Below are 16,489 nucleotides of genomic sequence, written 5' to 3'. Positions count from 1 at the left end.
GGGTTCTATCCACTATATACAAAAGATAAGAAAGACAAAAAGTTTAAGTTACTCTGTGGTGGACTGACTCCCTGTAAGTATGGTGCTCGCATTGTAACACTAATCCTAAAATGTCTACAATTTAAGTAATTTCAACTATTAAAAAAAATGTGAATAGTACTCTCAATTAATATTAAATCAACAAACCAGGACTCTAATCACTCCTGTTACTTTTACCCAGTCCTATTATTTTTCACGTGAGTAACAGGACTGAAAGTAACATGATTGAGGTTAAAAGGTTAGTTCACCCAAAAATGAAAATTCTGTCAGTAATTACAGAGCACAAATTAAGATATTTTTGATGAAATCTGAGAGCTGGATCACTCCTCCATCGGCTTCTAAGGGTTTGAAACTTGCTGGCCCAGAAAAATGTATTAAAGACATCTTTAATATAGTCCAAGTGACTCCAGTAGCTCAATCTTAAGTTTATAAAGCGACGAGAATACTTTGTGCGTAAAAAAAAAAAAAAAAAAAAAACTTTATTCCACAATTCATTTCCTTCTCTGTGGGCCTTGAGTTTTTTCATGTAGTAAAACAGCGTAGCGCTTCTGTGTTATACGTCACACGTAGGCTCACTATTGGCCGACGCTGGTCATGTGTGTGATGCATGTGACGTATAACACAGAAGCGCTACGCTGTTATACTACATGAATTCACCCGAGGCCCAGAGAGAAGGAAATGAATAGTGGAATAAAGTCATTATTTTTGGGGGGGTTTTGCGCACAAAAAGTATTCTCGTTGCTTGGTAAACGTAAGATTGAGCCACTGTAGTCACTTGGACTATATTAATGATGTTTTTAATACATTTTCTGGGCCAGCAAGCTTCAATCCCTTAGAAGCCTATGGAGGAGTGAGACAGCTCTCAGATTTAATCAAAAATATTTTAATTTGTGTTCCGAAGATGAGAGAAGATCTTACGGGGTTGGAACAACATGAGGGTGAGTAATTACTGACAGAATTTTCATTTTTGGGTGAACTAACCCTTTAAGCAAAAATTGCATGCTAAATTGCATAGTAATTCAACACAGTAGCAAGTAATGTAAATTTACACTTAAAACTATTGTAAAGTACTGTAAATTTGAAGTTTTTTAGACATCAAGGCATGTTAAAATCAAATAAACGTAAAAACAATTAATTTTACACATTTATTTTGCAGTCTGTCTAAACTCTACATTGAATCAGGAGACACTATAGAACACATTAAAGGGATAGTTCACCCCAAAAATCTTTGGAACACAAATTAAGATATTTTAAGAAATCCGAGAGCTTTCTGTATCCTCCATGGACAGCAATTATTTTACTTTCAAGGTCCGGAAAGATTGTTAAAATAGTCCATATGTATACAGTGGTTAATCCTTAATGTTATGAAGCGACGAGAATACTTTTACTGTGCAGAAACAAAACAAAACAAAATAGAATACCGACTTTATTCAACATTTTTCCTTTCTGTGCCAGTATCCGATGCTGTTCACGTGATGTGTTCTCGATCATGCATGTGATTGCATTGGGCACAAAAAGTATTCTCGTCGCATCATAACATTGAGGTTGAACCACTGTAGTCACATGGACTATTTTAACGATGGTTTTACTACCTTTCTCGGACTTGAAAATGGTTATAACATAGTAGTCTATAGGTGGGATCAGAAAGCTCTCATATTGCTTAAAATTTTCTTAATTTGTGTAGAACAAAATTCTTGTGTTTGGAACATCGTGTAAAATTATAAAGTTAATTACTAATTTGAGATGAATTTAATCCACCTTTGCCCAAATCCACAAACACCATAATTTATCTAGTTGATAATAACTGTCATAATACCCACATTAAGGCCACATCTTACCTTATAACTTTATTTATCGTCGGTCAATGTAGAAAATGCTGTGGTAAAAGAGAGAACGCTGTTAGAGTAACTAAGATAAGCTTTAAGTAAAGCTAAAGTTAAATGTTCGACGGTGTATCTAATCAGACATCTCACAGTTAACTTAATACGGTATAATTAACACTACAACCAACGTCTTTTCATTCAAATTTGCGCGCTTAAACGTCGATGCCAGTCTGCTCCAGCTAAGTTACAAAAACATGACAACAGAACCTACAACTAACGCTAATTTGGTTCATACTTTTAAATTACATGCACTATCATATAAAAAACATCAAATTGATAAAGTTTGACATTTAAACACTTACCGCTGTCTGAATCCACCGAATGAGACCACGTAGATCAGAGAGCTCTGATGACGCTCTGATGACGCTGCCACAGTTGCCACTCAAAAAAGACGGCATTCACAGTAGTTTCTTGTAAAAGCCCCGCGCCTGCATTATTTTCACAGTAAAAGTCTAAATACGGTATTATATTGTGAATTATCACAGTTAAAGCCTGTGAAGTGGTAATAATGTAATTAACTGTGAAATATTACAGTTATATCTTGTGAAATCCTGGAAAAATTTTACAGTGTACTGGACACCAGTAGAAACCATTATGACTCCAATAAATTTAGTGGTTTCTTTGGAAAACTGTAATGGTCTTAGTGGGTAGGCTACTGCTGAAAAAAAAATGAACACACAAACAATAGAAACTATTACAAAATTTGTAATGGTTTTAATGGTTATAATGGGAATTATGTTGGTTGTAATGGTCACAGTAATGGTCCCTGTGGGTCTCTATTGGTAAATTGCTTTCTTCTATTGGTGGTATGTATTGTCTTGGATTGCCACCATACGTCATTTGGAAAGGTTATTTTTAATTCATTTAATTTTTTTTTTTTTTTTTTTTTAAATCAACTCGACTGGTCATGGCCTTCAAAATTGACTTGAAAAGTTGGTCTTTGTTTTGTCTGTCGGATTTGGTCCAAATTTAGCCCAAAAATAGATGTGAAATAACAGTGAAATTCTGCGTGACTTCCACGTGCTGTAATGTGCGCGCGCGCAGAACTGGAGCGGAGGACGTCACCATGGAAACGAGGCGGCAGCCCAACCGTCGAGCAGCTGATCGCTGACACTCAATGTGGTTTCACTTTTTTTTTAGGTAAGTTTAGTCTATTAAATTACACAAATAGTACATTAAAGTTTTCCTGACACTTTATTTCATGTAAATTATACACTTTCGTTTAATATTTACTTTATAGAAATGGTTTAGCGTCGTCAGAAAAAGTCCGTTAGCATCTCAAAGGTAAGGCTAACTACAAGAGGTAACGATAGACATGAGCTCTTATTTATTAAGCTTGGGCTTTTAATGTCATCTTGTGTGTAGATGAGCTCTCTCTCTCTCTCTCTCTCTCTCCATATAGATCAATGGATGAATGGAAGTAACCAAATTAATTTAACCCTAAAAGTATCCACTGTTTAATCCTAAAATGTGCACTAACGTAACCTATAACGTTACATCACTTACATAGAGCGTGAAAATGGACTGAAACCTTCAGGTTTTGATCTTTCATGGTAAACACATAAATACAAACTTGTTCTGTGATTTCAGAAGTGCCAGAAAAAAACCTCTATGACGCAGGAGAAGTTCCTGATTTTAATTTCTGAAGGGAGCTGCTGACAGAGAGGATGAAAACATACACATTTTGATGTCCACGCTGTAGGAGCATTACTAAATAAGTAAAACTAAAATATAAATATTTATTGTAAATGATTATATAAATTATATATTCTGTGAATTATTATTTTTCTTTTCTGCATTTCACCTCTGCTATAGTATATGCCTTATACCTGGCATTGTATAATAAATATTGTTGTCTCTGTGACAGTACTTATGTTCCTAGGTTCTTCCATGCTGATGGCTGTGCTCTAGTCATATCTCCTGTCGAAGAACATTTTTAGACATTATGAACCATGAATAGTAAGCAATTCGTCAAACATACACTACCATTCAAAAATGTAAGGGTCAGATTTGTCATGTATTTCAATGACATCTTTTATGCTCACCACTGCTGCATTTATTTGATTAAAATACAGTTAAATTGTGAAATTACCATTTTTTAATAACTATTTTCTATTTAAGTTTGTTTTAATAAGTGATCAAAGCTGAATTTTCAGCATCATTACTCCAGTCTCCAGTGTCACACAATCCTTCAGAAATCATGCTTTGTGAAAACAAGAATAAAATTGTACAAAATATTCACATATAAAGCAGTTATTTGAAATTGTACTAATATTTCACAACATTACCATTTTTATTTATGATCAAATAAATGCAGTTTTCTTAGTGTACATGAGACTTATTTCAGAAACATAAAAAAATCTCTATCTCCAAGCTACACACTATCACACCAAAGTGACTGTTAAAAATCATGTGTCTTTGTGTCAGTACATCATAAATAGGAAAAGGCATCAGATCACCGTCTGTGATTTGTTGTTTCGTGCCGCATCCAGTGTAGAGAGCATCACTGATTATAAAAGGCTCTGTTGTATTTTGTTGTTCTGTCCAGTGACGACACAGTGTTAGAACTCTTGTTAAATATCATTACATATGATGTATGTATGATCCCATTCAGCACTGATAGATCTTTTCTATTTCAGAGACTGAAAATCATTGATAAAGCACAAGGTTACTGTAACATATTTAAACAAAATTAATAAGAATTAATAAAAATGCATCTGTGACTTAATATTGCTTCTTATTCTTCAGTGGAAAGTTCTCATTAAACACATAGCTTTCTTCTCATCTTTGTGCATTTTCAAACGTTGTGCATATTTCTGGATCATTTTTTTTTTTTTTACTTCATAATATTGGTTGTCTTCTCTTGTTTCAGAGTTTAGCTCCAACCCCAGTTAAGCGGACCTGAGCAGCTGATCAAGGATCAGCAGAAACTCTGCAGAACGGTGGTCCTCCAGCCCAGGACTGGACACCAGTGTTGTAAGTCATTCTGTCTCTTTATAGTGCATGTTCAGGACATATTGCAGGAGATCTCAACATTGTCTCTCAAGGTCCACTTACATGCAGAGTTTTGCTCCAACCTGCAGTGCACCTGAACACATTAATCGAGGTCTAGCTATTAGTGTTGTCTAATTATTAATTATTATAATTTTTTTAATAATTATTATTTTTTTTAATTATTATTATTAGCCGCACTTATGCTAACAATTAACTACTCTAATAACAGTGTTCATTTCAATCCGACATTCAAATTACAGTTATATATATATATCCTGATAAATACAGGTGCTGGTCATATAATTAAAATATCATCCAAAAGTTGATTTCACTAATTCCATTCAAAAAGTGAAACTTTTATATTATATTCATTCATTACACACAGACTGATATATTTCCAAATCTCTATTTCTTTTAATTTTGATGTTTATAACTGACAACTAAGGAAAATCCCAAATTCAGTATCCCAGAAAATTTGAATATTGTGAAAAGGTTCAATATTGAAGAGACCTGGTGCCACACTCTAATCAGATAATTAACTCAAAACAACTGCAAATCCTTTAAATGGTCTCTCAGTCTAGTTCTGTAGGACACACAATCATGGGGAAGACTGCTGACTTGACAGTTGTCCAAAAGACGACAATTGACACCTTGCACAAGGAGGGCAAGAAACAAAAGGTCATTGCAAAAGAGGCTGGCTGTTCACAGAGCTCTGTGTCCAAGCACATTAATAAAGGGGGGAAGGGAAGGAAAAGGTGTGGTAGAAAAAAAAAGTGTAAAAGCAATAGGGATAACCGCACCCTGTAAAGGATTGTGAAACGACACACATTCAAAAATGTGGGGGAGATTTACAAAGAGTGGACTGCAGCTGGAGTCAGTGCTTCAAGAACCACTACACACAGACGTATGCAAGACATGGGTTTCAGCTTCGCATTCCTTGTGTCAAGCCACTCTTGAACAACAGACAGAACCAGAAGTGTCTCGCTTCAAAAAGGACTGTACTGCTGCTGAGTAGTGATATATCAGACCCAAGAATACAGAAGAGCTGAAGGTCACTATCAGAGACACCTGGGCTCTCATAACACCTGAGCAGTGCCACAGACTGATCGACTCCATGCCACACCGCACTGCTGCAGTCATTCAGGGGAAAGGAGCCTCAACTAAGTATTGAGTGCTGTACATGCTCATACTTTTCATGTTCATACTTTTCAGTTGGCCAAGATTTCTAAAAATCCTTTCTTTGTATTGGTCTTAAGTTATACTCTAATTTTCTAAGATAATGAATTTGGGATTTTCCTTAGTTGTCAGATATAAATAAATATATCAGTCTGTGTGTAATGAATGAATATAATATACAGGTTTCACTTTTTGAATTGAAATTATGATATTCTAATTATATGACGAGCACCTGTATACACAGAATGACTAATTGAACTGCTTTTATAGTTTAAATAATTAATTTATTTGTAATGAATAAAGGGATTTTACATTTGATTATTAGTTTTTCTTACTTGAATGCTTTTGTTCGGATGTAAAATAAAAAAAGTGAATTATTATTAAGAAAAGAACTGCAGGAAAAGATGCAATGTTGCTCAGTGATTTTGGTTTGGAACCTTTAGAAAATAGAAAAGAGTTGACTTTGCCAACTCTTTCAACTTCAAACGGGTGTAGCTCAGTCATTTATATATATATATATATATATATATATATATATATATATATATATATATATATATATATACAGTTATACATCATTTTGAAGGACTTTTTAATGAGAAAAAAAACTGATTTTTGCTCATTGTGACTAACTTTGCCAGCACAGGTCACATATGCTACTTAATTTCCACTTGAGAGTGGTCAGATTTAAAGTCTGAGATTAGTCCATCAGTTCTTGAATTTCAATTTTTGTTTATGTGTGTGCGTGTGTGTGTGTGTGTGTGTGGGTGTGTGTTCAAAACAAGTGTGTCTGTCTCAGAAGCTGAAGAAAAAAGGTCACACCTTATAGGAAATAAACGCCTCCTAAGTGTACGGAAATACCTGGCTGAGGAGATCAGTGATAAACCAGATAAAACTGTCAGTGGTAAGTGTTTGCATATCCATATCCGAATGGAACTGCTACAACCTCTTATCTAATATGACTCGAAGTGAATAGAGACTATGTACCATAAAAAGTAGATAATGTAATTATTCAAGCCTATTTGTGAAACTGGACCACAAAACCAGTTACAAGGGTAATTGTTTTTATTTTATTTTTTAGATTTTTATTTCAATAATAATACTAAATAAGTTTTCCATTGATGTATGGTTTGTTAGGAGGACAATATTTGTCTGAGATACAACTATTTGAAAATCTGGAATCTGATGGTGCTAAAAAATCTAAATATTGTAAAAAATATTTCAAATCCAGAGCAAAGCATTTTATTAATAAAAAATTAAGTTGAAACATTTATGGTAGGGAATTTACAAAATATATTTATGGAACATTTTCTTTTTTTAAATCCTAATGATTTTAGGCATGAAAGAAAAATCAATAACTTTTTTGAGACTGCCATATAAATATATGTATGGATAATCTCACATACTGGTAATGTGGTACATTGTCCTAATGAATTGTCCCTTTTTTTTTTTGCAGGTCTGAGACAGCTACAAGCCACAAAAACAGTTCATAGTTCCTGCATTTCTATAATGCATTAATGAATAACAATAATTATAATAAAATGTAATGTCAAGGTTTTGTGTTAATTCCAGCTATGTTGAGTATTCTGTGAATAATTTTGATTTTAGGTGCATATTCTTAATTCTTTGCAAAACAACCTGAACTGTTTGCTATTGAAAGGTTGGTATGAAGTTTAAATAAATAAAAACATTATATTCTTGACAAAACCTGTGTACAGTTTGTATTAATAATTTAAATTATTTACTTATATTAATTAATGGCCTAATTACCAGCTATCAGTTAAACATTCAAATCAGAACCAATATAAAACTGTAACGAAAACTATTAAATATATGCAAATAAAGACCAGTACAAACTTGCAATGGAACCATCAGAACCATTACAAAACTGACGGAAACCATTAAATTTGTTTTAATAAAGACCAATACAAACTTGTAATGGAACCATCAGAACCATTACAAAACCAACGGAAACCATTAAATTTGTTTTAATAAAGACCAATACAAACTTGTAATGGAACCATTACAAAACCAACAGAAACCATTAAATTTGTTTTAATAAAGACCAATACAAACTTGTAATGGAACCATTACAAAACCAACAGAAACCATTACATTTGTTTTAATAAAGACCAATACAAACTTGTAATGGAACCATCAGAACCATTACAAAACCAACAGAAACCATTAAATTTGTTTTAATAAAGACCAATACAAACTTGTAATGGAACCATCAGAACCATTACAAAACCAACAGAAACCATTACATTTGTTTTAATAAAGACCAATACAAACTTGTAATGGAACCATCAGAACCATTACAAAACCAACAGAAACCATTAAATTTGTTTTAATAAAGACCAATACAAACTTGTAATGGAACCATCAGAACCATTACAAAACCAACAGAAACCATTAAATTTGTTTTAATAAAGACCAATACAAACTTGTAATGGAACCATTACAAAACCAACAGAAACCATTAAATTTGTTTTAATAAAGACCAATACAAACTTGTAATGGAACCATCAGAACCAATACAAAACTGTGATGGAAACCATTATGTGCAAATCGTGACCAATACAAACTTGTAATGGAAACCAATACAAACCAATAAATCCTAATGGAATATGCCCAAAACACACTACGTAATGGAAACCATTTGGTAATGGTTTTAATGGTTAATTGCTGATGGTTTGTAATGGTTTTGTAATGGAAACCATTAGAATTTCTGTAATGGTTTCTATTGTTTTTTTCAGCAGGGAAATATTGGCAGTTAGTTTGTTTGTAATTGCTCCGCCAACGAAAATAGTTCCAGATATACGATTGTAACGTCACGCATCTTTGAGCAGCACAAGGTTACTTTGACCAATCGTAGGAGAAATAGCCTATTCATTGAACACTAAATTATTCAATGTAGATAGTAGAACTAAATCATTTATTTATTTATTCAGAAATACTGTCACTTGTTTCCACTTAGCATGTCGACAGTCTGTATGAAACGCTAAGGCAGATTGCGCATTGATACAGTGACACGTCCTACACGTAGCTAGCGCTGATAAAGCACGCTCAGCCAATCGAATACGAGGACCGGAACGTACTGTTAATCCTTGACAAGCATAAAAACATTTAGAATATGTCGCATGATTTAAACGTCTGTCCATTCTCAAGTTCTCGAGTTCTTCTGGTAAGTATAGTAGCCTACAGAATATCCTAATTTTAAGAAACTGCTTGAATAGCCTTTTAAAAAGGTAATTTCCTTCATTTTAAGTAGGCAGCTAACAACTCAAGCAAACAAAATGGCTACTACTTTAAATACATGTGCAAAGATTTATTATAATTATTTCATCAGATTTTTTATTTTTAAAGTTTTCCAACACAACACAGGCTACTGAAAATTCCATAGACTGTCCTGAAAAATCATTCCTAAGTCACAATAAAGATTTGATACTATATTAATGACATTATTACTGATTAAAAGCTAAGGTGAGCACACTCAAATATAGGTGAATATGCCTGAACATAATGTCTTATTAATCCAAAATAATTACTTTTGTACCCCAATAAATATACCAGAAAACAAAAACAGACAAGACACACTTCGCAAATGCAAGTCAAACTTTATTTTGGTTAGAGGGGAATGTTTGTGCAACACGTTCCTGAAAAAATGTGTATCTGGAATGACAGTTTTCGGTTACACAAAACAGGTGCGCACTGCTACCATTCAAGTGACATTTTGTTCTTTGGTGGAACAAGATGAGACACACTCAACTCCGAGTCCTAACACACACTCCTGTGGTCCAAAACTGCCATTGTGTTGTTTTGGGAAGGGGGGTGTGGGGAGAGAGGGAGCGGGGTGATGGGGGCAGGAGTGCATGTGCTCCAAAAGACAAAGAACTTTCCAGAGCATTCCTTCAAATGTTTCAAGGACACTAGGGAGTTCAGCAGCGTAGCTCTCGCCACCTAAACTAGTGATTCAGCAGCAACTATTCACATCCGAACAGATCTTGCACCTGCAGCAGCACACGGTGTTCATTTTTTTTTTTTACATATCAGTAGTCTATAAAGTAGCTCGGTCCCCCGTTCTTGAGCAGTGCACTACGTCTACAGAACGTGCACTAGCGTCGGTCCATCTCCCATCCCAACGGTCACATACACACGGTCCACATCAGCCCAGAGGAGGCACTTCACATAGAGATAGCAACTATTAAAAGAGTAACCTGACTTTGTACTCTTGAGCTGTAACAAGGCATGAAAAGAGGATCGAAAGTAATACAAGATGTCTAAACGTTCAAGCTTTACACCCACATGGTCGACAGGCAAATGGAATAACTTATTACGCCTACCGACGATCAATCTATTAACAATATTGCATTGCAAAAAAAGAAAAAAAAGAAAAAGGCATAATATAAATTAGATCTTAACTCTATCCTCACAACATTTATAAGAAATAACTTGTAGTTGGAATAAAATAGCAGCTTCATGGGCAACGCATCCTGACGTCAAAGCTTAAACAAGGCCTGCTGTTATTGAAAAACATCAGCCTCTACGCAAACCATTTAGTCGTGCTTGCGTTTCTGACGAATGTGTTCGCCCATTACGGGAAAGGACTGGAACAGGATTTGCTGCGATGGTAAACGGAGCAAATAAAGACGCTAGTGTGGGGAAACATAATATGATGTAGTGTGAATGCAAAACTGTTACAGCCCAGTACTACACATACATTGCTAAATACAGAAAAAGAAACCTCTTCCTTTCGGGAGTTTGCGCCCCCGATTTACGGTTTCACAAAAACAAATGTAGCTAAATATCATTAATTTATATTCTACACCATGCCTATTGTCAAGGACAGTTCAAGGATCAAATATTTAAGGCTTCTGAGGGGCAAACAGGGAGGTTATGATACTGGGTGTCGCGGCTTCACCCATTCGCTCATCTGCAGTTGCTCCACCAAAGTCTGACAATACCCAAGCTCCACTGCCAGATGGCCTGCCCTGATAGAGGTGGAGAGACTCAGTAGACGTGAAAGTCAAGGGAGAATGTGAGAAGAGGCACAGGTAGACCTGAGAAAGAGAGAAACTCTCCATGGGAGTTAAACCGTGGTGCATGGGATGGATCAATTATCGAATTCACAGAACAACTCGACTTAAAATGCGTCTTTTGTTTAGGTTATTTCCCGTTGAACAGACCTAGACTGTCACCAGAGGTGCATTTCAGCTATTTTAGATAAGAACGACATGACACATCAAGTGCCTAAGGTGGGTGGAAAATGCAGTGGCAGGCTTCAGCTGACACAACAGCATGTGACGGAGATGGAAGTGATCCCGCCAGGGAAGAGCGGTATGGTGTTAATGATGGAGCAAAAGCAGGGAGCCAATCCGCCCCGACACACAGCATTCACACCAGCTAATCACACCTCTCAGTTACAGTAACACAGCAGTGAAGCCACAGGCTAGCCCGTGGTGCTCATTTATATTGCGCTTACATCAACACACTTCCATCATCCAATTACGGTCAAGGACGTCTTTCATTTAACGACAAACTAATGCAGGAGTGGATGATGACACTCTTCCCAAAGGTAGCTTTGGGTCGGCTGCTAAACGTCGGTCCTGTAGTGAGTCGAAGCCTGCCGTCACTGTCTATTTCCAATGAAATTCAAGTAGTAACAATTAAATTGAGAGACAAAATAAAACCCTACGCTATGCAATTAGGGCACAGCACAAGTCTCGAAGCAATTTCGGTCTACAGCAGTCTCCATTTAAACTGAAATCTAATAGGATACTGAAAAAAGAAAGAGGGAATAAAAAGGATAGTGCATTAGCTGACACTTCAAGGGAAGGATTAACATTGTACACAATGTGGCTTGACTCAGCCCTAGTGTAACATTTCCATCTAAGACTTTAACCTGATTCGTGTTCAACAGTCTGGAAAAGAAACAGTCTTGTCATATGTGCATATCCCAGTATCAGTTTGCACTTTCATATCGATTCAGAATTAGTTACAAAAAGCACAATATGTAAACATTGAGAGGAACAAAAATAAAATCAACCTCTATACATTGTACAAGCTGTTAGCTTAGATGGAACAGCTAAGTATTTCAGTATCATGGCACCCCTTAAATGTCTTCATTGAGTTAGTACTTCAAATCTCAAGTAGGCCTAAACTACATACAGATGGCATTGGCTGGGAATTTCTTCTCAGCTTTTTAAATAACGGACAATTGCTAATCAAAAAGAGAAAGTGAATATATGCGTGTTGTGTGGTACATTTTTCATTAATATAACACAGACCAGAGAGGAATGAAAAAAAAAAAACAGTGCTGATCTCATAAACTGAAGCTGTTATTTCTGGAAAGAAAAAAATAATTAAACTAAAATAAATAAATGCGTACAGCGTTTTCCGAAAGCTACTTAAGCAATCTAAACAACTAAAATTGAAAGAAAAAAAAGTGGCACATGGGGGTTCATCTTTGTGGTAGCCACGTAAATCATTGTACTGGAAACATTCAGTAGATCACTTGCAAGACTGAGAACGAAACGGGGGAATATTTTTTCTTGCGCTCAGAATAACACAACTGGCTGCAGCTCATCTGTACCCTGGATGGTGGATGTGCACATTTCTACTTTCACCTGAATCTGTGGCCCTGCTGACCGATGCTCTACGCATCTTTGCCATTGTGCCAGGATTCTGCATTCGGAAACAGGGCGTCTGGAAGTCACCACCCATGTACTCCATGGTCTGCATCAGGTTCGTCTGGCTGGAAATGGCTGCCCCGGTCCTGTACTGTGCTCCGGGGGTGCAGTCTATGGAGGCCCCTGAGAGGCCCCCGTGGAACGGCCCCACCAGGTCTTGAGACCCTGAGCTGTCACTGTTTGGCGTGGGTAGGATGTTGTTCCAGGGAGGCTGGATGTAGTGGCCATTACTGTAACTCATGTGCATCCCGTTGACAGGAGGAGATGGTGTTGGTTTATCAGTTGAGGGCTTCAAGTTGAAGGGCTGTGCCATGCACACCTCCTGTGGGTAGCCCATGTTCTTGGTGAGGAACCCCGGTCCAACTAGGGCCTCTCTAGGGAAATTCTTGCCCTGGTGAGCTGCTCCCTCCGGAAGGTGCTGAAGGTGCGCCAACTGGTGTTGTCCCCAAGGGCTCTGCTGATGCTTTTGATGGGGTAACTGTGGCTGGGATTGATGCTGTTTCATGTCGTTGTGATAAAGAGGCATCCTGTTCATGGCAGCGATGTCAGGCAGTGGCAAAGCGGTAGCAGGACAGCCTTTGTCAGAGTTACCAAGGATGCAAGAAGGCAGAGGACCCACACCGGGATGGGTGCACACCCGAGAGCTCGCACTGATGAGCTGGTTGCGGCTGATGGGACTGGGGTTGGCGATCTGTCCTTCGCACATGGAGGTAGAGCCCATGCCTGCCCGAGCCTGGCAGAACTGGTTGATCTGATTGACGATGCTGTTCAGGTCACTGGGCCGGTTCTGGTGCAGGCTGGCAGCCATAGAAAGCGGGATGGTTGAGGTAGACACAGTCACATTGGGAGGGGCATCGGCATCAGGCAGCTTGCGTGGCATCTGTAAGCCTGCCAGGGGGGGCTGTAAGACCCCGGGGCCTGGAGGGCCAGCACAAGAGGCCTGTGGCATGGGCTGGGATTGAGAGAAGCCCTGGGAGTGCTGCAGGTTCACCGACTGCGCCATATCGGGCAGATGCCGGAGTCCTTGTGGACCAGGCAATTGTGGCTGTTGCTGCATGAGAGTCTGTTGGTGGTTTAGGGCGTGGTGTGGTACTGGCGGTTGGTGAGCTTGGCTCTGATGTAAAGCCTCCTGGTGGGCCAGGTTCTGCTGTGGTTGTAAACTGCTCTTCTGCTGCAGGGACTGCGGATGGGCCTGCAAGGCTCGAGAGTGAGCCAGACCCTTCTGGCCTAAAGGAGTCTGAAGGTGTGGAACAGTGTGAGGAACATTTAAAGTGCTGGGATTGGCGTAAAGCCCACTGTGCGGGTTCATGATGAGCTTAGGGAGAAAACGGGCTCGGCCGCCTTCGATGTCCTTGAGGATCCCTTTGACGGGGACTTTGACAATGGCCAAGAGGCCCGTCCGGGTGTTGACCTGAGGTGGGTAAGGGCTGTAGCGCTGGCTGGAGGTGTCGAGACCGTTGACAGTGCGGCGGATATGCTTCCTCTGAGGTACTTTGACGCTATTGGGGAAGATTTTTATAGTCAGTGGGTTATTGGCAACTTTCTTAGCATAGGCATCCAATTCCGCTGGGGTAGGATAGTTTGCTGATCTCATCCTCTGTGTAGTGTCCCCTGTGAGCAAGAGAAAGCCAAACATGAAGGGTGATGCAAGAAATTTGGCACAGATATAATAATATAAAACTGCTTATCAGGACTCTTAACAGACCAGGGTCAAGAGGCAGAGTTAACAAAAGGACAAACTAGGTCCAATCAGAACAAAGCTCATTTCAGTTAACGGCCATTTCTTACATTTCTGAAGTCCAGTGTTCATCTGCGTGTGCGAGAGAAGCTGGAGGGAGGGCTTTGATACCGGCAGACAGGCCAGCATGTCACAATGAGACTAATGCAACATTGGACTCTCACTCCTCATCACACTGCAAAGGAAACAGTCACGTCAGGAACAAAACCGGATTCACATCATTCGTCTCTTGAAATACAGGGTGTAAAAAAAGAAGCATTGGCTATTTTCTCCTCCGAGGGCGTCATTAAAGAGATCCAATTTTACGGGTAGATGTAGGTTTAATGGAACACACTGTGCAATGGGACTTAATGAGAGTAATAAATTATTAGGAGGAAATTTCTAGTTTAATTAGTGGTGGTTTGCTGCAACAAAGCAGCAGCAGCAGAAGCAATAATCAGATCGCCTCAGATTAAAAGACTTGCAGATTGAAAACCAGCAAACAGTGTATATCCTAAGTGAGTAGAGCGTGCTAGTCAACAAATGACATGATTTACAGCCGGACGCATGAAAATGGTAATCGCAGGAGTGTACAAAGGCCCTACCCTTGCTAATTCACCTGAACATCCATCAAATGCTGTAGCTATAGATCTCTGTAATTGCCTCATTGTGCAATTTATTTAAATATCATGCATTCAAGCATGACCTTTTTAAACAGCTCTCTGAAACAGCTGGTGTCAGGACCCACGGTGCACACCCCGCAGTCTGAGTGTCAAGAGTGCGATGCAAACGCAGTCTCCCGTCTGCCTGGCAGGTGCCCAGGGGCACGGCAGGGGATGCGGCAACACAACCACAGGCCACATGCTCCCAGCTGACTCCTCCGATCTGAGATGTGCAGGTGTCAAAAAGTGCAGTCGAGACAGCGCCTGACATGTTCTGCGCACCCAACCCCCAGCTATTTTCATCAGGGAGCTGCTTTTAATTTTACACTGAAAGAGGTGTTATCAGCCAGAGCTTAGGTTCACACTGCCTTAAACATCCTGGATTTGTTTAGAATCAAAGATGACCCAAACACGTCCTGTTATATCATTCCAAAATGGACCATGGATGGGGGAGTTGTTTATTTAGGTGGTGCTCTACATAAAATAAAACCTTTGAACTGGGTTCAATGTCTAAACGAACTCACAGTTCACAGCTCTTACAAGCAAATACTTACATTTAAGGTTGCACACATTTACACACATCTTGATTCAAAACAACAGGAGCTTTGCAAGAGCTGAGCTACATTGTGAAATCTCAAACACAAACATAACACCAAAGCACTTTGAGTTTAAAGTACAATTAGTGGTTGCCATTTCGTCCACCCTATAATAAATCTGCTAGCCACCAAAGTTTGCTTAGCCACAAGCTACATGCATTAGATTTATCTTAGATCAACACAGACACACTTACACAATTTAGGGTCACTGTAGCACCCATCTGTCCTGTAGATAAGATGTATCCTGTTGGCTGAAGGGTTGCCGTGCTCATTTAACGCCCAGCTAACTACCAACCAATCTAAAAAGGTGATCAGAGTGAGATCTCAGCCTGTCTTGGTACCTCTGTCTCTACATTTGCTAGTACAACCACTAGCATGTAGCCTATGTCTTCTTTGTGCAAGCCACTGCCCGGCTTTCATCTCACAGCTTCTTAAAATCGCATTAAAATGTTCAGATGGGAGGTGTCGAAAGCGAAACTTACTCTCTGGCTTCGGGATGAGACGTGCGCTTGTTTAAAAGAGCATTTTGCAGTGTTATTCGGCACCTGTGCTCCGCTTGTGTCGGATAAAGCGCTTGTCTAGTCACTGCTGCTGCCCAGTGCCCAGCCACTACTGCAGCCCATATCCGCGCATGCGCAGTAAGCTTTTCCCACGTGTGTTCCTCGCTGAGGTCGGACTTGGGTTCAACGCGCCACCTACTGAACGGGAATTACACTGCTTAGTCTAAGCA

At 38.8% G+C, this 16,489-nt stretch overlaps 1 protein-coding gene and 1 long non-coding RNA gene across 3 annotated transcripts; one reads left to right on the top strand and one right to left on the bottom strand.

Moving 5' to 3' along the window:
• The first annotated feature begins 3,137 nt into the window (after positions 1-3,137).
• On the top strand, positions 3,138-6,972 carry LOC127972243 (uncharacterized). Its single transcript, XR_008157053.1, has 4 exons — positions 3,138-3,640; positions 3,805-3,881; positions 4,795-4,898; positions 6,878-6,972. It is a non-coding gene; the product is annotated as an uncharacterized LOC127972243 (long non-coding RNA).
• A 2,720-nt stretch (positions 6,973-9,692) lies between these two features.
• On the bottom strand, positions 9,693-16,469 carry fam222bb (family with sequence similarity 222 member Bb). Of its 2 annotated transcripts, none has more exons than XM_052576768.1 (3): positions 16,242-16,469; positions 14,573-14,697; positions 9,693-14,395 (listed from the first exon to the last, which is right to left on the bottom strand). In XM_052576768.1, the coding sequence occupies exons 2-3, from the start codon at positions 14,649-14,651 to the stop codon at positions 12,678-12,680; spliced, it is 1,797 nt and encodes a 598-aa protein (XP_052432728.1). In that variant the 5' UTR covers positions 14,652-14,697; positions 16,242-16,469; the 3' UTR covers positions 9,693-12,677. The 2 variants fall into 2 exon arrangements, with proteins under 2 accessions (XP_052432728.1, XP_052432729.1); XM_052576769.1 differs by lacking the exon at positions 16,242-16,469 and adding an exon at positions 15,954-16,215.
• Positions 16,470-16,489: the final 20 nt, after the last annotated feature.

Source organism: Carassius gibelio, chromosome B15, assembly GCF_023724105.1.
Source record: "Carassius gibelio isolate Cgi1373 ecotype wild population from Czech Republic chromosome B15, carGib1.2-hapl.c, whole genome shotgun sequence".
Lineage (NCBI taxonomy): Eukaryota > Metazoa > Chordata > Actinopteri > Cypriniformes > Cyprinidae > Carassius > Carassius gibelio.
The sequence above is the reverse complement of the archived record's forward strand: the minus strand, read 5'-3'. Positions and strand labels throughout refer to the sequence as shown.

What these genes read in the sequence shown, in the direction of transcription:
- fam222bb (XM_052576768.1), bottom strand. Translation starts at nt 14,651, where the DNA reads ATGCTGGCCTGTCTGCCGGTATCAAAGCCCTCCCTCCAGCTTCTCTCG. An exon ending in GAACACTGGACTTCAGAAAT is followed by an intron (nt 14,396 to 14,572) that starts GTAAGAAATGGC and finishes TCTTGCTCACAG; the next exon opens with GGGACACTACACAGAGGATG.